General features: G+C 39.4%; 1 protein-coding gene across 1 annotated transcript in view; it reads left to right on the forward strand.

Moving 5' to 3' along the window:
* ATP8A1 (ATPase phospholipid transporting 8A1) overlaps window positions 1-27,524 on the forward strand; it is a 242,227-nt gene that overhangs the window by 138,868 nt on the left and 75,835 nt on the right. Inside the window, exons 24-25 of the mRNA XM_028492008.2 lie at window positions 1,089-1,153; window positions 19,939-20,111. Coding sequence (XP_028347809.1) covers window positions 1,089-1,153; window positions 19,939-20,111 — 238 coding nt within the window. The remainder of the gene's footprint in view (window positions 1-1,088; window positions 1,154-19,938; window positions 20,112-27,524) is intronic.

Raw genomic sequence — 27,524 nt, forward strand, 5'->3', positions numbered from 1 at the left:
TCCAGATGAGATATGGTGGTGGCTTGGACCCAGGTGATAACAGTAGATGTGGTGAGAAATAGTTGGGTTCTGGATGGATTTTGAAGGTAGAGCCAACAGGATTGATTGATAGGTTAGATGTAGGGTATGGAAGAAAGAAAGGAATCAGGGGTAAATTCAAGGTCTTTTAGCCACAGCATCTGAAGGATGGAGTTGCCATTAATCAAATGAGGAAGACTAAAGGAGAAACGGGTTTTCTGGGGGGAGGTTAAGAGCCTGGTTTCTGGATATGTTCAGTTTGAGATGCCTATTTTACAGCTAAATGTCTGCTATTAAGTAGGCACTGGCATGTGAGAGTCTAGAGTTCAGGAAAGAGGTCTGAATGGGATTTATGAGTTCTAGAATGGTCAACATTTAGATGGTGTTTAAAACCTTGGGATGGAATGAGATCACAAAGGGAGTGAGTGTAGATGGTATTGTTTTAAATGTGAGGCCCGCCAACAAGGTTGCCTGTTTTTCCCCAGCCACGTTCGGCTGTAGGCAGACAGATGCAGAGTGAGCCGAGTTGGTTTAATCAGCAGGTGATTTTGCCCTGCAGCAAATATAGCAAAGCAAGAGAGGGCAGGAGAGTAGAGGATGTGATGCAGTCCAAGGGCAGGAAGATTGTGATAGGATCAATGGTCCAAGAGAGAGCCAGACAACCCTCCTGAACCCTTCTCCCAAACCAACCACTGGCCCATCTTCTGCTCTTCGTGTTGGTCATCGTGAAGGATATTCCATGCACATGTATCAGTTTTCAGGACGTTGAGAATCCTTACTATAATCTCTTTCCATATTTGTTTATCAAGACAGCCTTAACACTCCAGGTAATGTCCTTGTATCTTATCCCTCTTACAGCAAGCAAGAGCATTTCTTTTTTAAACTTCCTGCAAACCTAGAAAACAGCTGACTGCCATCACTCCAATTAAAATAGATAAAATTTTAATTTTATCAAATAAAATAGATTAAAAATAAAATTTAGAATTATGTAGTGTTCTCATTTTAACGTCTTCACCTCTTCTCTCTAGAGAAATTAATTATATCAATCAATTTACTCTGTTTGGACATAGGACACTCCTGCAAACTTTTGAGGAAGAACATGGGAATGATTGTTATAAATGAAGGCTCTCTCGATGTAAGTAAGATTATCTTTTTTAAAAAAAAAAAACCTTTAATAACTTAATTATCTTGTAGCATTTTATTTTATATTCAGCTAGCTGTGAGAATATTTTCTTTTCCTGAGGTTAAAAGATACCTTACTACTATTGTTCTGCTAGAACAAACATACACTGTTTTGAACCATTGATGTAAATAGATGCTAGCTTTGTATCTATGACAGCTAAAAGAAATTGCTAAATGATTTGCTTAATGTTGTGAGACAAGAAAGCTGCTTTACAAAAGCATTATGTCAGGAGGTTGCTGAGTGACTGCAACTTATTTGTATCTGCCTGAGTGTTTTGTATATTAAGCATTTAATGTCTGCTTTAGCTTCCAGTGTTGATATTTTGCTTCTTTTAAAAAAATGTGAAAGCTATTGAACAACACCAAATAACCAATAATCAAGTTGTTTTTTGTTTTTTATCATTTATTTTTTTGGCTGCGTTGGGTCTTCGTTGCTGCACGAGGGCTTTCTCTAGTTGCGGTGAGCAGGGGCTACTCTTCATTGCAGTGTGCGGGCTTCTCATTGCGGTGGCTTCTCTTGTTGCAGAGCACGGGCTCTAGGCGCACGGGTTTCAGTAGTTGTGGCGCTCGGGCTCAGTAGTTGTGACTCACGGGCTCTAGAGCGCAGGCTCAGTAGTTGTGGCACACGGGCTTAGTTGCTCCGTGGCATGTGGGATCTTCCCGGACCACGGCTTGAACCCATGTCCCCTGCGTTAGCAGGCGGATTCTTAACCACTGTGCCACCAGAGAAGCCCCTCAAGTTTTTTTTTTAATGTTCTAACTTCTGGGCTGAAATATGAATTCCTAGGATGTCTTTTTTCATGGCTGTGATCACATGAAGTTATATTTGGAAAAGAGGGAAAGATTTTTTTAGGAATATAGTGTAAAATAAAAGTTAACCAAAAAAAAGAAAGTAGGTCAAATGACCTGTAAATATTTTAAAGGAAAGGTGAGTATTTGCATTTAAGGTGGAAGACAGAATACGAGAGGTGATTATACAACTGCTTGAAATAGTCATTGCGACGCAAAGAGCAGAGCAGAGCAAACCTGATAATTAGGGTTGTTGGAGAAGCCGAGACCAGCTCTGTAGAAGGGATGATAAAGAGGCAGATGTTTTGAAGTTGGATATAAAACAAATTACATGTAAGAAGTATTTACCTTCTGATTTTTAAACTGAAATGATGATCTCTTTATTATTTGTCCTTAAAACAATCCTTGTGATACTCTTCCCTTTCTTGTGAAATCTTTAAGCACCTTGTAGCCTGAAGAATAATATATGATTTTGCAATTATGAGAGTTGTTTATGCCTTTAATTATTGGGGAAGTGCTTTGTGAACAAAGCTTTAATCCTAAACACACACACACACACACACACACACACACACACACACACACACACACGCAAAAAAAAGCCAGCCCTCCAGAAGCTTATAAATAATAAGGGAAGTAAAGTGCATACAAGTAACAGATATGTAAATAAGGTAGATAGCTTGCTGTGAAAATATCACGATGTTTAAGGAACTATTTACAAAGTAAGTGGCATTTAGTTACATAGAAGTGAGTACCTGAGTAAGGGGGACAAAAGCAGAAAAAGCAGAAAGTTACTGGAAGTAAGTTCAAGGCATATTTGGGACATGAAAGAGGAACATTAAACTTGAGCACAAGGTTATAATTTTTTAAGTATGTTTTGTTTGAATAAACGTAGGCACAGAATGTAAAATTTAAAAGTTACAAAAAGGGAAAGTATAGGTGACAAAAAATGAATCTCCCACCTTTACACCCAGCCTACTCGTTTACCTCCCTAGGGACAGTCACTAGTTCCAGTCTTGTGTGTTTGTCCAGAGATGTTCTGACTTACCTAAGGGATATATGTGCATGTCTGTGGACTCATCCTTTGTTGTTAAACACAAATTGCAGCATGCTGTCCACACTGCTTGATACTGCACTTTGCTTTTCTCACTTAATATATCTGAACAATTGTTTTATAATGGTCTGTGTGAAGCTACCTAATTCATTTTAATGGTGGCACAGTATTTATAAGGCAGCCATAAAGAAATAACAGAGGGGGGTTAAAACTGGAGAGCTAGTCTCGGGTCAGCTGTGGAAAGCTGGGCCAGGTTTGAGAATTTGCCTTCATAGGCGAGGGAAGCAATTACATCAGCCTCTCAAAAGAGGTGTGATGTTGGGACTTCCCTGGTGGAGCAGTGGTTAAGAATCCGCCTGCCAATGCAGGGGACACGGGTTCAAGCCCTGGTCCGGGAAGATCCCACATGCCACGGAGCAACTAAGCCCGTGTGCCACAACTACTGAGCCTGCGCTCTAGAGCCCGCGAGCCACAACTACTGAGCCCACGTGCCACAACTACTGAAAACTAGAGAAAGCCCGCGTGCAGCAATGAAGACCCAATGCAGCCAAAAATAAATAAATAAGATAAATAACTTTATTTAAAAAAAAAAGCGGTGTGATGTGTAGAAGCAGTTCTACATAGGCAAGTTGGAAGGGTGGGAGGCATGGGGTGCAGGTAAGGGACCAGAATAAGAGTTAGGGAGGAGGAAATGGGGGCACCAATGCCAGCAATGTGGTGTGAAATTCAGGGAAACTTATCCCATGGGGTCCCTGAGAAGGAGCCATCGAAGGTGGTTCCAGAACTAGGTTGCAGTTGTTCACAACATTGCAAGACCCTCAGTGTAAACATCCCAATAATCTCTGTAGACCATTAGGCCTTTGTCAGCATCATGGGTTACATGTGGTACCCAGGTTTTCTGACACTTGAAGAAAGTCAGGAGTGGGACCTGTCGAAGCAAAAACACGACCATGCTTGATTTGACATCCTTTTTGTCTGGATTTAGGCTTTCACTTTATGTTGAGTGTGCTAGCATTGCTTCTTTTGTTTTCACTTGTTTCATCATTTTTCTCCAACTCTTAGACAAACACAGTCTTGAAATGTTTTAAATATCAAGTGATGTAAATAGCAATCTCAAGAAAAAAAGAGAAAACTGAAATACCAGAAATATTCAATGTACTGAATCATGTATTGTTAAGACAGGTTTATTTATTTCCATTTTGAAGTTTTCAAGATGGCAACTCAAAAGTAATAAACACCTCAGTGGGACTTCCCTGGCGGTCCAGTGGCTAAGAATCCGCCTTCCAGTGCAGGAGATGCAGGTTCAATCCCTGGTCAGGGAACTAAGATCCCACGTGCCATGGGGCAACTAAGCCCACGCGCCACAACTACTGAGCCTGCGCGCTCTGGAGCCCATGCGCCACAACTAGAGAGCCTGAGTGCCGCAGCTACTGAGCCCGCGTGCCTCAACGAAGACCTGACGGGGCCAAATAAATAAATACATAATATTTTTTTTTTAAAGTAATAAACACCTCAAAGGTACTTGCACTACCTATTGCTGCAGGAGCAAACGTAGAGCCTCAGGGGAATACTCAAGTTCAGTGAGAGCAGGGACACCCGTCTGTCTGTTTTGGTTTGCCATTCTCTCTCACTCCCCAGCAAGTTGCCTAGCACATAGTTCGTACTCCATAAATATTTGAGAAGTGAGTCACTGAATAAGGTTTAATTAAGGGCTTCCTTTAAAAACAAAAAAAGGTCGTGTATCAGTTTTAAGTTTGGTAGTAATCGATCATATCTGATACTTAAAGAGCAAAGTGTTTAGAAATGTCCTTAGCAATTCAAGTGCCAGTTAGGTGTGGAAGATCACAGGCAAACACTATGGCTGAATGAATTGACACTGACTCATCCAGCTCCAGACTACCTTGGGTTCTCACACTGCTGTCTGGAGAAGGTTTTTCTCCCAGGGAGTTAAGTGGTGACTTTACAAATCTGGCTGTCTGGGGTCAGACCTGCTGTGGTAAACTCATTTGCTTCTCAGCAGGAAAGGAAACAGCACTTTGCATCATAGCTCCATCAGATCTTGTGTCATACAACCCGTGTCTGAGATTTCAGGCAGGTCATTAGAATGAGTCTAGGTAAATCATTATTTATTTTTCATTGCCATGGAAAAGAAATGCATCCTATGTGTTCAAGTTGTACTGATAATAGTAAGAGATAGGGTTACCACTCCATCAACACAAAGAATAATTAACATTTAGGTGATAAACTTAGGAACATGCCATCTTAGGAAATAATATTAATATAATAGGAAATAAATTGTGGGTGTTCAGAGTTTTGTCAAGTGACAATTTTAATGTACTCAAATCATTCTGTGCGGTAGCACAGTGGTTAAGGTACAGTTCTGCCCCACCTGAGTGGGGCACCCTGGGCAAAGTGAAATTAGATAACTTCTCTGAGTCACTTGTGCTGCCTATCAGGTGAGGATAACGTTACCCTTGGATTGGTATGGTTAGCACAAGGCATGGCACGTATAAAAAGGATATGTTACAGAATTGTGTAGAAAAATAGTCTATGTTGAAGCCTTGCTCTACAGACCTAATATGGAAATCTGATGGGCTTTTCTGCCTCTGCACATTCCTGGTTCCTTACACAGCAAAAGCAGCACGCCCTGCTAGTATGACGCCTGAGAGCAAAGCTAGGTGTTCTCACCCAGTTACCTGACAGTGTCAGCAAAAGAATTTCTTAAAAAGCTTGATCATGTTTGTTTTAATTTAGAAAGTAAGAATTTCATGGAGGAGCATCTTTAATAATCTAAAGTAGATCAGAATCTATCAGATATTTGTTAGGTAACACAATTTTCTATCATGTGACTTTGAACCACTTTGTTAGGGGTTCTGATTATGATCTTGGTATGAGACATTTTCTTAAGGGTCTGCAAAAGCACGAATTTTAAATTACTGGCTTGAAGGATATTTTGTACTTCTTCCCTAACTCTACAGAAATGCCCAGGAAGTATCCCATTAAATTCACAGAAACCCTTTTCACTTAATGACCTAGATCCTGTCTGTTAAAACTGGAAACATCTGAAAATGTGAGCTAAGAACTAGGGAACCTCCTATGTGACCTATCTTTAGCTCCCAGTGTCTGATTACAGCATCTTTCAAAATGTAGTAAAACAATTCTGGAGGGACTGAGTTGATGTTATATTAAGGACTGTGATTATTATAGTATTCATATCCCCCATAGCATACCAACTCTGTGAATCTCTGGAAATACTTTCAGGTGACCCAGAATATTTTTTTTGATGGATATGATCTAACTTTTTCTAAAAGGTAGAAAGAAATTGAAGACTGTTTCATTGAGATAGCTCAGGATTTCACTACCCTCATTTGTCAAGTCTGGGTAGGTGGGAGGAACCATAATTTCTTAAGCCATTAACTCTGTAGGTACCCAAATCATCTTTCTTGAGTCTCACATGATATACCTGTAACCTTGGCCTCTCCTCCTTTTAGCATCTTTTTTATACGGAGAGTTGTGGGATATGTCCTGAGAGGTAGGGCTGGATCTTAAATTTGTTCTTGTTTTTTCTCCTCTTTTCTACTGTCTGGCTTCCCTAGGAAACAAAAAGGGGCAGAGAGGAAAATTACTTACTATATATTTATTGAATCAACAGAAATGATGGTTAAATATGTATGTGAGGAACTTGGAGAAATAAATTTCTTCCACTCAAGAGTCAAAAGGCTTCTAGGGCTTCCCTGGTGGCGCAGTGGTTGAGAGTCCGCCTGCCGATGCAGGGGACGCGGGTTTGAGCCCCGGTCCAGGAGGATCCCACATGCCACGGAGCGGCTGGGCCCGTGAGCCATGGCCGCTGAGCCTGTGCGTCCGGAGCCCGTGCTCCGCAACGGGAGAGGCCACAACAGTAAGAGGCCTGCATACCGGAAAAAAAAAAAAAAGGCTTCTAGTTTTCCCAAGTTTAACTCCTGAGAAGCCCTGCCCACCCCTCCTTCTAATCATCTGGGCATTCAGTTTCTGCTTCTGTTGACATTTACATTTAGCCTGATTAGGAGTCAGCACCCAATATAAGGAAGCAGAGTATGGATCCCAAAGGAAAATGCAGCTTTTTGACTGTGTGAAAAGGGAACTCTGCTTACCCCTGCAGGTTTCTATGCATGGCTATTACAGTCATAAGAGAAACACTAGCTTATGTTTATAAGTGCTTATATTTTGTACTAAGTACTGGACTAAGGATTTTACAGGGACAATCACATTTACACCTGAAAACATTAGTTGGCAGATACTATTATGCCCAATCTTGAAAGGTTAACTTGACCTCTAGTGCTAAGCAGCCCTGGAGTATGTATCTAAGTCACTGGATTCCAGAGTCTAAGAAAACAGTTTTCTGGGCCTCAGCTGCCAGTGACTCTTATAAAATAAGGATAATAATAATATCCATCTCTAGGATGTTGGTGTGAGGATTAAACAAAACAGTACCTTTTAAGTACAATGTCTGGCATTTAGTAAGCACTTAAGAAGTATGGACCATTATCATGATCATTATAATTTCTTTTAGCATCATTATTCCTGGGGGTAAGGGGAGTTTTGTTTTGCCAGCTGCTGTAAGAGGTGATTTTAAACAGCTGCCCTCCTCACTACTTAAATTTCTCTACTTAATTTGCAAATATGAACTTAAGCCAACCTAGGTTTGATTATGGTACCAGTGTTTTCCCTCACTCATATATTTTACAGAAAATGAATTGTTAACCACATTTCATATTAACAAGGATAAAAATATATATTTTTCAACACCATGGTAAAAGAAAGCCCTTTATGGGATTGCACATTTTTTTCCTAGCTGAATTTGATTTTCTAACACCATGTAAGCTTCAAATGTAACTTACAGGCATTCATGACATAAATGGTGAAGTTGTCATCTGCACCCTTTTAAGGTCTACTTATATGTATTATGCAGACAAACTTTACTGTTTGGGGAACCAGTCACTGTTGAACGGCTTCTGAAAGAAATCCAGAATAAACAAGTTATTGACTTGACTCCGGAAAAGGAGGGGAAAAAAGAGAATTGAGGCTACTTCAAGTTTTGTCTTGATATGTCCCATGAGTCTAATACAATACATTTTGTATTGCTTTGAAAAATAGTTCAGGCAGGTTTTAAACCACACTGAGTTTTCCTCCACTGCCAGCTCTGGAACTTTAGTATTGTGAATGTTCTTTTGCCATTAGCAAAACTGTTTCAGCTTTTTTGGCCTGAAAATGTTTAAGATCTCAGTTTAACTTTTAAGGTGTTAATGTATCCCTATCAAAAGCAAAGATATGTTTTTATAATGTCCCATTGCAGGATGATTGTTCAAATACTGTCTGGCACACGGCTTACTTCAAGTAGCTCTCAGTGAAGAAAGCCAACTTTGTTACGTTTGAGAGAAACGGGCTAGTAAAAAATATATGTAAACATTACAGAAAAAGAAAATAACATAAGAACAAATAATCTGTTCTCTGTTCCTCTGATTTAAGACCGTGTCTGCCACAAGCCAAAGACTGTGGTTGAAAAAGTTCCATCAAACCCATTGTTTGGTCTCTTAAAAACAAAATGTGTCCCCTTTGCTCAAACAAAATTCTGTAATCTTGGGTTGTGTTCAGAACCCTAAGTGAAGTTGTTCACAGATTCATAGTGTTGCTGTTCTGAGAAATTCTTCATCCCCCTAAACCTGAATATTCTTTATCTTTTTTTTTGGCTAAACATCTGAGCTCTTCTAAGACTCTCTGAGACCTAGAATTACAGATAAATGCCTTCTAACCAGTCTGCCCTCTTGCCATCTCCCCACAGCTTGATGGCATTTTTGAGGTGAGCAGACCATGCCTTGTGACTTTTTTTGCATCTCTTTTTTAGTATCTTTTGATGAATCAGCATAGCCATAAAATTGACAGTTTACAGGAAACCTATGTGCCAGGCAAATCTGCATGCATTAGCCTCTGCTCCTGTACGGATGATGGTGCCTGTCTCAAATACAGATGGAGACTTTGAGTTCACAAAGCTAACGACTGTGGGATCCTCAATTTTGACCTAGATTGCTCTAAGTCCAAAACTGTTTTTCTTTTTGTTCTTAAATAACCCTTCCTTCTCCAGAGGTAAAGGGGACTCAGTCTCAGAAAAAAGCATTCTGGAAGGCATGCCCCACATTTGCCAGCTTGTCCCTACCTCCTCTCCCACTCACCACCAGGACTGCAGAGCTGCTGAAAGAGGAATGCTCTTCTGGGAGATGGTGGTGTTTGGGCATCTTGTATTTATGAAATTCAGGAACGACCCTATATTTCGTTTTACTATGACAGTTGTACATAGATTTATTTGAATGGATGTAGGAAATAATGGAAATGATGTGCATCTGGAATTTGCAGTGAGAAAACACAGCAGATAATGATTCCTCTGTATTCCTACATTAATTAATTCAAATCATGAGGAAAATGGGCCCAACATTAGCTTTCTTTGTGGTTCTGGGTAAGAATTTCTCACAGACCCCAGTTGTTACTTTCTCCAAACCGTTGATTTGGTAATTTGCTTATTTTCAAAAAACCGGTTGTATATTCTGTGCAGCCTCTTCTGGCTGAATTGAAGGCCATACGAGAGACTGGATGTCTGCCCATCCAGTTCCTCCAGGACACTTCCTCCTGCCCTTGAGTCACTGCCGCCGCTGGAGAATATTTAATGCCAAGCTCAAAATAAGTGTTTAGGAGACTTTCAATGGTGGTTTCAAATAATTACTATGAGGGCTTTGGTAAAAGCCTTTATCCACAAAACTATTTAAATTATATAATTATATCCCCTACCTCACTCTTCCTTCCTTTCCTGGGGTTTTTCTGTCTTTGCTCTGTGGCCCCCTCCCAACACTGAAAGATAGACTTGGACCCAGATTGGACACTTTCTGCCTTTCTCTCTAGGGTACCCTAAACGAGAATAGTTGCCTCACAACGAATTATTTGCCTGATGGAACCTATCATAATCCCAAATCCCAAACCTCTGCCCAGGGGCCAAGAGCAATTTACCCAGAGCTGCAACTTCCTTTTCTTAGCTTCTTCCATTCTTTGACCTGTTTCAGATGGCATGACCCTACTAGGAGATTGGGCCATTTCCTCAATTACAGTGTTTTATACCTACGCCTGCCCTGGAAAGCTCATATCTGTGTATCAGCAAAGCATGAAAAAAATTGTTTTCTCTGTTTCCCTCTTCATTATATTTAGCAATATGTATTGATTAAATGCATTTGCTTGGCTGCCTTCCACTAAGCTGTTTTAGAAGACCTCTTTGGCCATATTTTTAATGATTTCACCTTCTGTCTGCCTTTACCCATTTTGGAAAAATGACTTTATGTTTGGTTTGGTTCTATACAAGTTTGTTTTTAAAGGTTATGTTCTAATATAGCCTAGGAGTTTAGAAACACCGGTTTTTCTGGTCAGAAACTGTCCAAGAGAGATAGTGATCCTGACGGAGATGAACACTAAATGAACCAATTGTATATAAATGTAATTTCTCTTTACTCTCAGGTATATGTTCTTTACCACTTACTACCGCCTGCAGTAGCTAAAGAAGTAGTTGATATATATGTTGCATAGGGTTATATGGAATGGCAATGGCCAGTGTTCCACTGAATCAGTAATACAGTGTCAAAAGATAATACCCAATGGTTTACCGACGTTGCTTTCATGGAAATCATAATTCACTCTTTAAGAATGTGCTAACATTGTCCATACTTGATATGGTCAGAATGTATTATTAAGAATGTCGTTGGAATGTTCCACTGATTTGTAATTTTAGGGTATGAACATTTGGAGAGTGCAAAAATAGAGAAAGAATGAAACATTATTAGGCCATAAATTTGTAAATACCTCATGTCTTAAATGATGATGAGGTGGGGCCACCAACCACCAAAACAGCTAATAAAATAGGTGTTAGTTTAAGATTTTTATATATATTCTCTTATTTGACATTTTAAGTTAACTGATAGTAGGTTTTAAAACCAAGTAGGTAAACTAAGGTTTTTTCACACACACACACACCCAGTAAGTATTTATTTATCTGCTTTTAAAAATCATCAATATCGGGCTTCCCTGCTGGCGCAGTGGTTGAGAATCTGCCTGCCAATGCAGGGGACGCGGGTTCGTGCCCCGGTCTGGGAAGATCCCACATGCCGCGGAGCAACCAAGCCCGTGAGCCACAACTACTGAGCCTGCGCGTCTGGAGCCTGTGCTCCGCAACAAGAGAGGCCGCGATAGTGAGAGGCCCACGCACCGCGATGAAGAGTGGTCCCTGCTTGCCACAACTAGAGAAAGCCCTCGCACAGAAACGAAGACCCAACACAGCCAAAAATAAATTAATTAATTAATTTTTTTAAAAAATCATCACTACCTAAGAAGTTAAGTTGATGGTGTTAGAGCTGAAGAACATGCCAGCGAAATAAGTCCTCTGTGTTTTGTTTATCATTAGTTATTTTCAACCTACTATTTGTGAAGCTCTCATTTACATATAATGCTATTTTATGTAACTCTGCATATATATATAGATATATAGATATATCTTTATGGGAGCTTAAAGTCTAACATATATTGATGTGGTCATCTGCAAAAAACATAGATAGTATGAGAGAAATGCCAAATCACTTTGTAACCTTCAAGTTATTTTCTGCTCAAGTGTTGTATCAGGGCCTCCCTGGTGGCGCAGTAGTTAAGAATCCGCCTGCCAATGCAGGGGACACGGGTTTGAGCCCTGGTCCAGGAAGATCCCACATGCCACAGAGCAACTAAGCCCATGTGCCACAACTGCTGAGCCTGCGCTCTAGAGCCCACAAGCCACAACTACTGAAGCCCGTGCGCCTAGAGCCTGCGCTCCGCAACAAGAGGAGCCACCACAATGAGAAGCCCGCGCACCGCAACAAAGAGTAGCCCCCGCCCGCCGCAACTAGGGCAGCAACAAAGACCCAGTGCAGCTGAAAATAAATAAATAAATAAATTTATTTTTTTAAAAAAGAGTTGTATCAGGTTAGAGACAGAAATTAAGAGATAAAGAAAAACAGTCTAGGTTAACTTTATAAATATTTGTCCTCCTACCATCTAGCAAGAGCTACATGCCATATGAGAAGAGATAATGCCATCTTTTCTGTAATTGAGGAAGACAGGTTTCCAGATAGTTTTTATGTAGAAGAAGTAGTAGCTAGTAGAGTTGAGTGTTAGCAATGAAAAAGTAGATTGAAATAAAATTGCCATTCGGAGATTTCAAAAGGAAACTGAAAATCATCTCAGCAATATACCACTTGGATTGCACTGACGTTGTGCAGTGATTGACAGGTTGCAGAGCATTCATTCTTCATCGGGTGTTGACATCTCTCTTAGACCTGATGTCAGAGGAAGGAAAAGAATTAGTCTTTCCTGGAAATCATCTCTGAGCCAAGCACTGGACAGGACACCTGAGTTAGCACATCTTGTCACCACAATAACCCTACAAAAGAGATATTAACCCAATCTTATGAATGAGAAAAATTTGATTGAGAGAAATTAAGTAACCTGCCTGAAGAAAGACAGCCATTAAGTGGGAGAACAACGATTCTAACCAAGTCATTCTGATACCATATTACTGCCTTCTAGAGTTAGTCAAGTGAAAAATAAGGACGAGGTAGATTGGAATACATATGTACTCCTGGTGAAGAAGTTTATCGATAGGCCATGAAATAAACTTACCTGTGACACCTTTTCATATAATTATATCCCACATATAATGTGGGATATAATCCTTTGTAGAACACTGAGCCTAGGTAGCCACCTGATCCAAAAGTATTTTGGAGTTCTTGGTGTCTTTACTTAAGTTAGTGGTTGAAGCTATTCCTTATTTCTCATTTAGTTTTTTCATAAGGAATTTTTTTTCAAAATAAAACACCTAATATTTCCTTTCCAAGAAAGGTGAAAAATGCTTGATTAGCTTGTTTTCCCCTTATATTCTACAACCACCTAAAGGTGAGGAAAGCCTTGAGTTCTGAGCCATGGGATATGTTTCAGCTTCTGGAACTTAAGTCCCTTACAAAGTGGCTTCATCGTTTTGCTCCAAATGTTATTGGTGCCCAGAAGCATCATGTGAACCCTCATGGCCATCCTTGGCTTTCTAACTAAAAAAACCCCACTTTTTTATGGTTACATATTTGTTATATGTTGATGGCTGCCTTCTCTACACTGATTGGTAACTTGTGCACATCAGCTGACGAGTTCTGAAGAGTTATTTTACAGTGACCCAACCTCCAGCAAGTTGTCTTATTTCATCAGTGTCGCCATCTTTGTTCCACAAGATGTTCTCCTGTAACATTATGTTGCATTTTGTCCTTTTAGTGGAAAGTAAGTGAAAACAGAAACCCGAGGTGCTGCTACTAAAGTGAGAAGCACAGGCTTCATAAACTTAAGTCCATTCTGACAAGGGTGAAAGTTGTGTGTCTTCCAAAAGTGATTCAGCATTAGCCAAAACTCTATGCTTATTTCACTTAACTGGTGGTGAACTCATGATAAACTTATGATAAACATAAATTTATCATTTGACCTGCACACGTTTAACAGATTCCCAGGAATAAATACAGGTGCTGAAGGCTTGTTTGTATTCTGACCCAAATACCAAAATACAGTTTGAACTAAATAAGTGTGTATATGTATACTTTTTTCCTTTAACTTTTGCTCTTTGGCTTAGCCTTGCTGATGACTCCTTCTGGGATAAGATGAGCGATCACACATTTTCTTCTGTCACTGTAAGTAACTGTGGCCCTGGAGCAGGGTATGGGTGTTAGGACACCCATACGACACCCACACCACGACATTTAGGTGTTACATTTTACACTATCTGTAATCTTCACATCATTTCTGCTGGTTAGACTGGAATAGACTAGTCTTCTAGTCAAAGGCAAGAGGCTTTTATTTACCTCTCCTTAGGGATATTTCCACGTTCTCTACTGGGGTGTTTCCTGGATATGTTCCTAAGTAAGACTATTTGTCCTGTAAACCCCTGAAAGGAATCAGAAAGAAAAACCAAAGGCCAGAGGCTGAAAAGGGCCATTTTTATGCAAGTACTTTCTGCAACATTACATTTGGGGCCATCAAAATCAGAGTTCTTAGGTGGCCTAACATGTTCTTTGCACATCTGGCCTCTGGGTTCTTTAGAGTGTTCCAAGCAGAGTTTTTGCCAAAATGCAAACGACATCTTGCATGCTATGATACTTTCCAAACAAGTCAGGGCTTTCCATTTATTTCACTATAAAATTGTGTTCATTGTCTAGGGTGCCCTCTGTGATTTTTATCGAAGATTTCCTTGGCAAAGTTCATGTAAAAGTAATTTTAAAAGATTTTCATAAAGCTGCCAGTCTTTCATTTCTTAAAAATTGTTGTTATTTTATTTTATTGGAGGGTATGTTGGGGGTCAGGGCAGGCCACCCTAAAATGCCAGACTGGCATATTGAATATTTTGAATTAAAGTTACTTGAGAAACAGCCAATCCAAGAAGAACATTCTGACCCTCCTTTGTCTTTAGAAAGCAAGAAATAAATCTCCCATTTGAAAAGTACCTGCCCTGCACCAGGAGGTAGATAGACATCCTTATCACTAGAGGTAGGAAATCCCGTGCCAAGAAGGCTGTTTAAACAAAACTTGTTACTTCCTCACTAATTTACTACCCCAAGCTTAAACGTCTCTATCTTGTCAATTCTTTACAAATTTGTTATTTCTTTGTCTAAAAAATATAAAAACTGCCTGCTTTGGTCACTTCTTAGGTCCCATTTCTATGAGACCTCCATGTGTACTAATTAAATTTGGGTTTTTTTCCCTCCTGTTAATCTGTCTTGTGCCAATTTAATTATTAGGCCAGCCAAAAAAAACTCAAGAAGCAGAGGGTGGGAAATTTCCCCCTCCCTGACAGGTATTGTATGAACATATTATCTGTTTTGCCAGGTAATACCCTAAAGATTCAAATAGAAATTTATTAAGGCCCTTTGGTCTGAGTTATCTTTGTGAGGAATTGTGCTTGACCTAATTATCTGCCACGCATCTTTCTTTCTTTTTTCTTTTCCAAGCATGTTTCTTATGAACCAAATACACATTGTTTTCTTCTCATTAATCCACTATTATATAACTTGCTTGATCACTAAGTAGCTAGTCTACTTCCATTATATTCATTAGACAATTTCTGTTATATGAGATAGAAGGATATGTTAGATCATAACCACCACTTTGTTCTCCATTTCCTCTGCAATAAAATAAACACACTAACATTTTATTTATTGCTGTAATTAAAAGTATCCAAGATTACACAGGAGTTTTACAGGCAGCAAAAAACAATCCTCAAAATGGTCACACAACAAAATCATTGTAACTTCTCACAAGGTATTCTCCAATCATTAATAATATGGTTATTCTTTTATTACCAAGCTTGTATTGATTTTATTTCATCTCTTTATCAAGGGCCTCAGTCCTGCAGGGAAGTAGAGATATAAACAGATAAGCAATTATACATCACACTACACTGTGTAAGTATAAACACATATTTGGAGAATCCAGAAGGTGGAGGTATTCATGTCACCTGGAGGACTCAGGAAAAATAGAGTCAGGGACATTTCTTGGTTTATTTATTTGTTCATTGCTTTCCGTATGTAGTCTTAAAGGAAAAAAAGAGAGACAGTGGGGGAGAATAAAGATACAGGGGAGAAGAGGAAGGAACAGACGTGAGAAAAGAAGGCAGGTCTTCCCCCCAGCTCAGGAATTAGGGAGGATTAGGTAAAGGGAAGTTTTGAGGTTAAGAGAGGAAAGTTGCGAGAATTATTTTTGGTACGAATGTTCTCAGTAAAGCAGGTAGATGTTTGCTGTGCTAACAGGAGCCAAATTTGGAGTCTGAAGAAGGGAAGAAAAGGTCTGGAGTAACCTCTGGGAACAGTGGAATCGGCTAGGCCTGGGTGAAAGTATAGATCAGCAGTAATGAGCACCCATATAAGAGAGGAGAGCTGGAGTAGAGCCTGTCCTCGGGGGGGGTGATTTTATTCCCTTCTTAGTCCCTGTTGTGTCAGGACTAAGAACAGAGAAGTGTTGGCTGTGGACTGAATTGTGACTTGGCAAAGCAGGAAAGCTTGGAGGAGCTCATAAGGGCCCCTGATGAGCACTTGGCTAGGCGCAGCCGGTGGGCAGGGAGAGGAGAGCTGAATGCTCAACTGTCATGTCCACGTGGGATGCAGGCTGTGAGAGGTGCAGGCAAATCCCGCTTTCCCTGCGGCTCCTTCCCATACCTGGGTCCCCGCCTGGTGAGACGCCTGAATGCCTGTCTGCCCAAACTGCCTTTACTTCTGACTCTCCCTGATTATAGCAACAAATGCTCCTTTTCTTTCAGCCCACAAATAAGACTTTGTAGCATAAGGAGATACAGAGCTTTTATGTTGTTGTACTCTGTGGTCTTTTATCCTTTTTCTGAGTTAGCTTCTCATTTATATATTTACACTTTCACATGTCACTAAGTTTAAATGTTTAAACATTTCCCCCTTCAGTAGCCAAAAAGAAAACAAAGCAACAGCTAATGTAGTAATAAATTTATTTCTAGCTACAGGAGATAAGCTTCAATGCAATATGGCCATAAAGTATGGCTCCCAGGCTTAGAGGAGAAGCAATAAACTTTCATAAATAAAAGAATTTTAAAATACTCCTGGCAGTATAAATAAGGGTGAAATATAACATGTAACTGGCAGCACACAGCCAACAACAGAGCTGCTTACAAAATAAAACTGTAAACTAAAATAAGAAAGTGTTTGCAGCTTTTCTGTTGTTGTTACCTTGCGCCCTAGGTAGGCTGACTGGAGAATTCGCTGTGCAAAGATTTTGACTCACCTTCTGAAATGTGATCTCTGTTACATCTCCTGACACCTTTTGATTTACTGCAGATCTGTGATAATCACCCAGGAAACCCAGGGGTGCTGACGCCACAAATAAGTTCTCAATACATTTTAAGGTGTTAGAGAACGCCCTCAGAAGAAGATAGAGTGGGGCACACAGGACTGTGTCAAACAGGCTGGATCATGAGGGGCTTGCACAGCCAGGGGTTTACTTGACTTTGAGTCTCGCTTTGCAGCTGATCTATAAAGAAATTTGAAGTCCTTCTGAGGTACATCTCAGGTTTCATTTGGGTTTTCAGATCAGGAGTGACTTGGGCAAAACTTTAAAAAACAGTAGCGGATGGATGGATGGATGGATGGATGGATGGATGGATGGATGGATGGATGGATAGGTAAGTAGATAGGTAGATAGGCAGGCAAGCAAATAAATACACAGGTACACAAACATGCATTTTAGTGGACAATGCCTTGGTTTCAAAGACTGTTGAAGTAATAATCCCTATTATTCTCTAGAAAATTAAAGAGCACGAAGGAGAAGACTGACTGTCTGTCTGTCTGTCTCTCTCTCTCTCTCTCTCTCTCTCTCTCTCTGTCTCTCTCAAATCAGAAGTGATAATAGAGGGGAAATGGAGTGCTTCCAGTGGGGTGAAATCAAAATTTATCAGTGCTCTCATTCCATAAATATGTCTTTCCCGAGCATCTGTAATTACAGGCACTGTTTGTGGCTGGGAACCACATTAGACATTGTCTCTCCCCTCAAGGAACTGAGGGTCTTGCTAGCATAGAGTGAATTACACATGATAGCCTGGAGTGAGTCTGGGAGGGCTTGGGAGGACAGCTTGGTTTCAAAGATAGTGGAATATCTCAGGAGGAAAGGGTGGTCCAGAGAGAGGGAATAAAGGAGTCAAGATTGTGAAGAGAAAAGCGAACGAAAGTTAGCTGGACTTGCATTTTAGATTTTATCATGTAAGCAGTAGAAGCCATTGAAAAATTTTACAGCAAGAAGAGACTCATTTGTGTTTCAAGTTTGTCTTCTAAAGAGAAGGCTCTGTTGGTGGTAAAGACAAGATGAGAGATGATGAGGGCTCTAGGGAAACAACAGGGGAAATGGTATGGGGATTCCACTTATGATTTGCTATGCCTGGTACTGTTGGTTTTGTTTTTGCTGGATAATGTAGAGAAAGACTAGCTAGTACAGAAATTTAATTCTGAGTTTGGTTTCACTACTTAGTAGCCATGTGTTTTGGGGCAAGGAAATTAAACTTTAAGTCTCATGCTTATCATCTGCAGAATGGAGACAATAGTTGTGCCTCCTGCACAGGGTTGTTATAAGTGTTAACTGAAGTATCGTATCTGTGTGTGTAGCCCTTAGAACCATGACTGGTGTGTGGTACATGCTAAATATTGTTTTATTTTATTTTCATTTTTTATCCGTGCATTAATCTGCTTGTTTGTTCATTTCGTCTATGGGAATTTGCTTTTAAGACAATCCGGGGTAATCTGCTATGGATAGTCATTGATAAATTTTGCTTGCAGAATCTTGCTGACACTTTTTACCTCCTTTTCTTAGAATTCTCTTGGGCCAAAAATGTCCAGGAGGAAATAGGAGAGTGAGGCCTGTAAATTAAAACAGCTCTTTCCCCCCGATGTAAAGTGTGAACAGAAAATTTTGCAAAGAATGCTGCTATATGGTGGTCCTTCATGTCACTGTGTGTAACAAGGAACAGGGGAAGTGTTAAATGAAGTTCCAGCGTTCGGAGGGTTGGGCAGTCTTACTTTACGGTACAACACAGGTCTGTTATTTCGATAAACAGATCCTGAAATTCCAGAACATAGTGTGAACCACATTTGAAATACGAATGTAGAAATACCTTCAAAAATCCCCAATATAAAATTTTAATTACCTCTGTCTTTGCTTCCCTCTTTGTGAAGATAACTCAAATAACTGTACCACAGTCTTAAATTGGAACAATAATTATATCTCCTTTGAATATAACAAAAATTATTATGTATTATTTTTTACTATAGGTGTATTTTATTATATAAACATAGATTTGTTAAATTTATTATATAAATAACTGCAGGCTCAGATACTAGCATTCAGAACAAAACTCTAATAGGAAGGTAATTGTTCCTTACATTTCCTTGTGCAGAGCCCGTGTTCTGTTTCTTCATAATGTTAGGGCTCCGTTGAAATAAGAAGCTGTCCCCATCAGGTTATAGGAAGAGTCTACAGGATCTAGGGAGAAAAATTAAATATCTTGAAATTTTTTCCCTTTGAAGAGGTGGGAAAGCAATAGTTCTTAACAGAGGGAGCCAAATACAACCTCTCTATATAGCTGAGGTGAACAAAGCCTTCCTTGACACTAAAGGTTTTTATTGTGCCTGAAAGTGAACTCTTCATTGATGGAAGGGGTTCTTTTATTCAATCCATCAAGATTACTAGGCCACATGTCACCATCCCCAGCTGAAATACAGCATCATGAAATCACGATTAAAGTTATAGACGCCAATTCATGAAGTGGCAAGAGATTACAGATACTACATTTCCTCCTCTTGAGAATTAAGTTTCAGTCGCATTGACAACTTCTGAAGGAATACCCATAAATTATTTAAATTATATTCCGCAACTTTTCCCCTTGATTCATAGCTAAGCAATTTTGACTAGTTCAATGTTGCTATGCTTTAACAAGATAATGTACTGAAAATATTTTAAGAAGATTGTGACCGTGTGGTTGGAATAATGAGCAAAGATGGCAGGGGAATGGGTGACGTGTAGTCGAGTCCCAACCCTGCTAGGAACAGGGTCTGGCTTTAAGGGAGTCGCTCAATTTTTCTGATAATGTTTGTCCAGTCTTGTCTGAGGGGCTTTCGTGAGAATCAGATGAGTGGAGGTATGTGGAAGCAATTTGAAACATAAAAAGCACTAAAAATAACTAAAAGTAGTTGCTGAACAACCTTGGTAGAACAAATGGGAGTAAAGTAAATGTTGAGGGCATCTTTCGTTTAATTTTACAGGGAACAAGGGAAACTCTCAGTCGTCACTGCACTACCCTTGGTGATGCTCTTCGAAAGGAGAATGACTTTGCTCTTATAATTGATGGGAAAACCCTCAAGTATGCCTTAACTTTTGGAGTACGGCAGTATTTTCTCGACTTAGCTTTGTCGTGCAAAGCTGTTATTTGCTGCAGGTAAGTTCTCCGTGGTATTGTCAGATTTCAGTAATGAGCAACTGGATCCTAAGTTCTTGATTTTTAAAGTTCCTTGAAGTTATTTTATCCCGAATCCATAAATGTCAGGTTATTTATTTATTAATTCATTCACTCAGGGTTCACAAACTGGGATAGCATTTATTAGCAGAGTTTTGAAAGTGAGTCCTGACAATCATTAATGATTATTGTTCATAATTTGAATTGGCAGGTTTCTTGCCATTCTGTGTTTATTTACCTGCATTTCCATCCGTGGTTGTTTCTCTAAAGGTTCTGTTTTTCTACACTTAAATCTTTGATTCTGTTGCTTGGACTTATGTGGGGGAATGCATGATGGGAGACACTAACTGAATCATTTTCCAAATAGCTGAGCATTTTTCTGAGGCTGTTTATTGACCATATAATCTTCTGCCCTCTAATTTATAATATTGCCTATATCCTAAATTAAAATCTGTTTTGAGGTATCAAGGCCTACTCCATAGAATTGTATTTTTGTGAACTATTTAGCTCCAATCCTTCCTGAACTTCTTGTCAAAGAATCTTCCTCATGTCTTTGACTAAATTGTTTTAACAGTGTCTTCCTAAAATTTAAAGTATATTTATGAATATGCCCAGTCTCTTCCCCTCTGGTCACCATGAAATGCAAGGATTTTCCTCTTTGCCACCCACTTGCTGAATCTTACCAGCTGGTCAGACTAGGCGTTGGGTAGCAGTTTCTCAAATTGCTTTCTCTTCATGCGAGATGAAATACTAGCAGGGCTTCTGGAGAATTTCTCAGAATCTGTGCTTTTAACATTATCTTTAAAACTGTACTATTGGCCTTTATTTTTTCTTTTAAAATATATTTATGAATAAAAGAATCTTCTGCTTTTTAAAACTTTTTTTGGTCCAGGCTTTATTTACTTAAATATCCTGTATATGATATTGTCTCCAAACTTACAAGCCATGCCTTATAGGTATTTCCTAAATATCAGTGGGGTTTTTTTGTGAAATATAGTTTAAACCATACTTAATAAATATCCTTGATAAGTGTCATTTCAGCCTATAAAATTATATTATACTCAGAGCATTAAGAGAGTTGCTTATTATTCCTAGGAATCTAATTATTTCATTTAATTTTTCTTCTCTGTGGCATGTATTAATAAATACTATTACTATAAAGCTTTTAGGCAGTACAGTGTACAGATATTTCGTATTAGTAATAATCAGACTCTGCTTAACCATGAAGAAAAAATTGGAAATTATTTTCTTGACTGTCTTATTTAAAAAGCATGAGAAGAGGGAGGGAATATGGGGCTATACATACATATATAGCTGATTCACTTTGTTATACAGCAGAAACTAACAACATTGTAAAGCAATTATACTCCAACAAAGATGTTAAAAATAAATAAATAAAAATTAAAAGCATGAGGATACTCATGATTTTTTAACATCTGCTTTTCCAGTGATGTTTCTTGGTTCCTTTGTAAATCTCTTGACCAGGTCTTAGTAACGTTCAACTCTGATGCTCTCCCATCAGGATAATTTTGTGCCAGACTTGGTTGTTTAGTCACTTTCATTAACGGAGGCACAAGGATCAACAAAAGATTGCTCAAAAGCACATTAAGTGATATGGCTGTTGGCTCCTATTCAGAAACAGAACGGACCACAGAGCTGTTTAGATAAAATGACTGGTTCCCTTGAGCTGGCATCCGTTCTGTGCCGACTGTGTGCTGGGGAGAGACGCTGCACATACAAGGATGAACAGGACGTCCCTGCCTGCCCTCCTTCGTATTTGTGTCTGCCTTGTGTTTTAGGCAGACTCACAGTTGGTTTGAAGGACGTGGGAGGCCGATTTCATCGCAGCTGAGCCTCATTCCTAGAGCATTGCTTAACACGGTACCTCCCACCATTCTTCAAAAAGTCGGACCACAAAATTAAACAATAGCAGAGGGAGAGAAAAACTAGAAAGCAGAGTCCAGGGAGAAAAAAATATGTTCTGTGCTTGTGAAATTCCCTCCTGAGATCCTCGTTCTGGATGCTCACAAGTCACATGGACCTCAGCACCCCTCCAGGTCCCAGGCCCCTGGGAGGGACACACACTGCCGTGCACGTGCAGCTCTGCTCTGACACTGAGCTTATAAAGATGTGGGTGGCCCCTTCCTCCCTCCATCCTGTTTTATGCATGTTTGAGGACCATGAAGGTCCCTCTGCAGACATTGAGTTTTATTTAGAGTTTTAGGGATTTTTTTTTAAAAGTAAAAAACTTTCCTCTGCTTTTTTCCTCTAATTGCCTTCATATTCTCTCTTTTCCCCTAAGGACTGTGGTTCAGCTTCCGGTCTGGCTTTGAGAATTCGTCTAAGCCCATAATTACATCAGTGCCACTGCTCGATTTATATCTGTGCACCTTCTTGGCCCGGTGCCGCTTGACATTTAAACTATTGGCACAGACCATCTTCTTGTCATTTAGCTTACTGACCTTGAAGTATAATTTCCATTATGATTCCTCACTGTGAGGAATAGGTGGGCAGTTCTGCATATCCTGCTTTACAGTTAAATGCACGCATTCTTACTCCTGGTTTCTCAGATGATTGTAATCTCCTAGCCTCAGGAAATTCTCTGTTTTACTCCATTATAAGAAACCCTCCAGATAAATACTGAATATTATTTCAAAATACAGTAGAGCACTGTTTCTCAAATTAGTTTATGTTCATGCTGGCTTTCTAGGTTTTTCCGCTTAAACGACTTTACAGTTTATTTCTTGTCAGTCTATACATGAAGATAATTCAGCATCTGCTCTTCCTCGGCAGTCTTCTCTTTGCTAGAGTGGAAGTAGGGGGAAAGCCTCCCTTAATGGATAATGAGGCTCTGGACATTAGCTCCATCTTCAGGATTACATCAGCCACTTTTCTTCCCTGACATTATCAGCATGAAGAGCAGGAGGCAGTTTTTAGTGTTTGCCTAATTGACAGAGTTATAAAGATGAGCGTTTTCCCTGAAGAGTCTAAAGTTGAGTTGAAAGAAACAGTTGTTCTCTGTCAGTTGTCATGACATCTCTTACTCACCATCATTTTCTAAAGGGAATACTCAGAGACAGAAATAATCCCCTGGCCCCCAAATTATTCAGGGCTTTGGAGTGCTGGTTTTGGTTTACAGAGTGAAGGTTGCATGTTATACATCAAATAATTTTTTCAATTATGTAAAATCCAAGAAGTAAAATAAAATCTGTTTTTATCAGTCTACCAAGTACTGTATTTTCATAGGTACTGTGCAGTTTTTGTTTTTACCGCTGTGTGAATTTACCTGTATAACCTGAGTAGTTTAATAGTAAACATGCATGTTATGTTAAAGGAATTTCTGGTAAGTTTTCCTAGTCCCTTCTTCAGGTACACTGATTTTTACCATTTGGTGTGATCACAGATACTTTTGAAGAACAAATGAAAACTATGGACGAATTTTACACAGACATGTAAAATTGAATGTACCGCTTAAGGTATTTCACAGACTCCCTGGAACTCCTTGGACAGGTAGAGAGGGAAAAGGCTTGCTCCAGGACTCATGGAGATTTGTGTACACAGCTAAGATCAAGAGCTATTCTACAAACTAACTGTACCAGATAAATACTTTCTCATCTCAGCTGCCAATATTTTATGCCCTAAGGTCTTACAGGTTGTATAATTGATAGAAGGGCACCTTAGCTGGGGATTTATGAAATGCTTGTTCTAGCTTCACTGCTCTGGCACTTTGGATACCTAATGGAATCACTCTGGCCTTGGTTTTGTGACCTGTAAAATGAAGAGCTTAGCATATAGTAGTGATTCAAATATTCCAGGGAGAACGGATGTCTACAGCAGTTAAGATTGGAGCTTCTCTGGCATAGAAAGGTGGGAAACCCATGCACACAGGCAACCTTCCTGGGTTAGCTTCTTCCAGCTTGAGAGCTACTAGGCCAGGGGACCTCTCCTAGCCCTTTCAGTTTTTGGATGAACCCTGCTTCTTTTGGCCACTCTGTGCTGGGAAGAGTCTGTCTACTGCTTGGATCTGCTTAATTCAGGGAAGCATCTGTTCTACCCCTTTTAATATTCCCTCCAGAAGAGAGTGGGAACATTGCAGTGCAGTATCGCTGTGTGTTAAATAGCATGTGGTTTCAGAGATCCTCGTCAGTTCACATAAGCCAGCCTTTCAAAGAATCTTACATTTTTTCTGTAGTTGTCAGTTTAGCTTAAACATATTTTGAAACTTATGTTCTGTGACAGTTGGTTGAAAATTGGCCTAGAGCCTCCAAGCTTTTAGACTGTCTAGTAATCACCGTTCTCCTACATAATTTATGTACTCATGTCTTCTGAAAAGCAGAAGTGAAATTGAAGTAAGCATTTTTCCCTACTTGCAACATCTCTAATCAAAGTTTAACCCCCTTTTAGGCCCTTTTCCCCATAGTGCATAAGAAAACACTTGACTTCAGTGAGTGTCCTCACTCGGGAGTGGCATTCCAGGCAAAACCTTTCACCTGAGTCCGATCGAGGGGCCCTCCAAGAAGGCGTCTAAAGGGACACCTTGAATACTTTCTGTCATAGCCTGAGAATGTTAAGTAAAGGGTCAAGACAGATCCGCTTCTTGAATCTTTTGGGATTGTCTTAAACTTTAAGGATTTGTCTAAATAAATGTTCTACTTAAAGGGTAGTCATAAAGCACAAATGAAGCTAATAAATGCTCAACAGGCATTCCTTTAAAGAAAGAAGTTTGTGAACACGTTGGATGCCAAGCAGATGTTTGGCTTTGAGAAGACTTACACTTAATGAATATCAACCGTATATTTGCTTCCAAGAAAATATGAATAAATGTTGGCAATGTTGAGAGAATATTTCTTTCATACATGTATGGCTAAAAGAGGACACACTGAATAAATTTTATAACTTCATAAAATGCCCATATTTTGTGTTAATATAATAATAAGTTGCTCAGCCCTGTTCATCTCATTTGCTTTTCTCCCTCTACTGAGTAATGTTAAAGGAAATACATGGCCATATTATAGCCTGGTAGCCAATTATGATGATGTACATCATCAGGGAAGTCCATATTGGACAGTAAAATCTCTAAAAACTTATGAGAAATCTAAATGCTATAGAATCCCACTGTAATTCGTTATATAGTTTTAGATGTGACTCAATTTACATAAACCACCATCACTAACACACATACACAAACACACACTAATTAGAACCACAGATTGTATAATTCTGATAAAACAGAGTTAGACTGTACTGGAAAGTACATCAAGCACAAGTGTAAAGCTCAGTGAATTTTTACAGAGTGAACACGCTCCTGTATCAATCACCCAAACATGACCAGCACCCCAGATGCCCCCTCATGCTTCCTGTATTTTATTATCTTCCCAAGGATAACTGCTAACTTGTTTTCCATCACCATCTTTCTTAAGTTATATCTTGTTCATTTCAGTCTTTTTCTGTTTTGTATCTTGCTCATTTGGAGTAAACATATGTGTCTTCCGTAGCTACATTCAAATTCTTTATGATTCTTTTCTGTTCAGCAGTTTTAAGTACAGAGCTCTGCAGCCTCTCACTAAAGGCCTCCCTAAAGCTTTACATCAGTCAGTAAATCGGTACTACTCTAATATGTTCTGCAGTCAAATACAGATCCACCTAAGAGATAACTTACACTTCTCCTTCAGTTCTACAGTGATATAATGAAAGGACTTAATTTTCCAATTTGCTAAGGACATGATATATAGAATCTACAGCATTATCTGATCTGTCAAACTAGTGATCGCACCATGTGGGAAAGGGAAGCAGAGTTAGTTTGGTGTAACTGGTTCTCCTTGAACCCTTGATGGTTTCTAGTGATTACCTTCTTGTTAATAAACCTATCTGAGCGATCCCCACTTAGGGCAAATTAAAGGTTTAGTGTCTTGATCCAGACTAGATTCCAAGAGTTGAGATCATGTAGCATACTAAGTCATGGCTGTCTAGAAGCTGTGCGACATGGAGTGAAGAGAAAAGAGAGACAACATCCTAGCAGAAAGATGATCCTCGGAAAACAAAAGGCCTATTGCCAAGAGAGCAGTGAGAGAAAGAACAAATGCATGTAATATGATGGGCTTTATTTCTTTTTTAATGTAACTTTTTTTAACATCTTTATTAGAGTATAATTGCTTTACAATGGTGTGTCAGTTTCTGCTTTATAACAAAGTGAATCAGTTATACATATACATATGTCCACATATCTCTTCCCTCTTGCATCTCCCTCCCTCCCACCCTCCCTATCGCACCCCTCTAGGTGGTCACAAAGCACCGAGCTGATCTCCCTGTGCTATGCGGCTGCTTCCCACTAGCTATCTATTTTACGTTCGTTTGGTAGTGTATATATGTCTATGCCACTCTCTCACTTTGTCCCAGCTTACCCTTCCCCCTCCCCATATCCTCAAGTCCATTCTCTAGTAGGTCCGCATCTTTATTCCCATCTTGCCCCGAGGTTCTTCTGACCATTTTCTTTTTTTTTTTTTTTTTTTTAGACATTCCATATATATGTGTTAGCATATGGTATTTGTTTTTCTCTTTCTGACTTACTTCACTGTATAACAGTCTCTAGGTCCATCCACCTCACTACAAATAAGTCAGTTTCGTTCCTTTTATGACTGTGTAATATTCCATTGTATATATATGCCGCATCATCTTTATCCATTCATCTGTTGATGGACACTTAGGTTGCTTCCATGTCCTGGCTATTGTAAATAATGTCTGTATCAATTTACATTCCCACCAAAAGTGCAAGAGTTCCCTTTTATCCACACCCTCTCCAGCATTTATTGCTTGTAGATTTTTTGATGATGGCCTTTCTGACCGGTGTGAGATGGTATCTCATTGTAGTTTTGATTTGCATTTCTCTAATAATTAATGATGTTGAGCATTCTTTCATGTGTTTGTTGGCAATATGTATATCTTCTTTGGAGAAATGTCTATTTAGGTCTTCTGCCCATTTTTGGATTGGCTTGTTTGTTTTTTTGATATTGAGCTGCATGAGTTGCTTGTATGTTTTGGAGATTAATACTTTGTGAATTGCTTCATTTGCAAATATTTTCTCCCATTCTGAGGGTTGTCTTTTCGTCTTCTTTATGGTTTCCTTTGATGTGCAAAAACGTTGAAGCTTCATTAGGTCCCACTTGTTAATTTTTGTTTTTATTTCTATTACTCTAGGAGGTGGATCAAAAAAGATCTTGCTGTGATTTATGTCAAAGAGTGTTCTTCCTACGTTTTCCTCTAAGAGTTTTATAGTGTCTGGTCTTACATTTAGGTCTCGAATCAATTTTGAGTTTATTTTTGTGTATGGTGTTAGGGAGTGTTCTAATTTCATTCTTTTACATGTAGCTGTACAGTTTTCCCAGCACCACTTATTGA

This window comes from Physeter macrocephalus, chromosome 7, assembly GCF_002837175.3.
Source record: "Physeter macrocephalus isolate SW-GA chromosome 7, ASM283717v5, whole genome shotgun sequence".
NCBI classification, from domain to species: Eukaryota; Metazoa; Chordata; class Mammalia; order Artiodactyla; family Physeteridae; genus Physeter; species Physeter macrocephalus.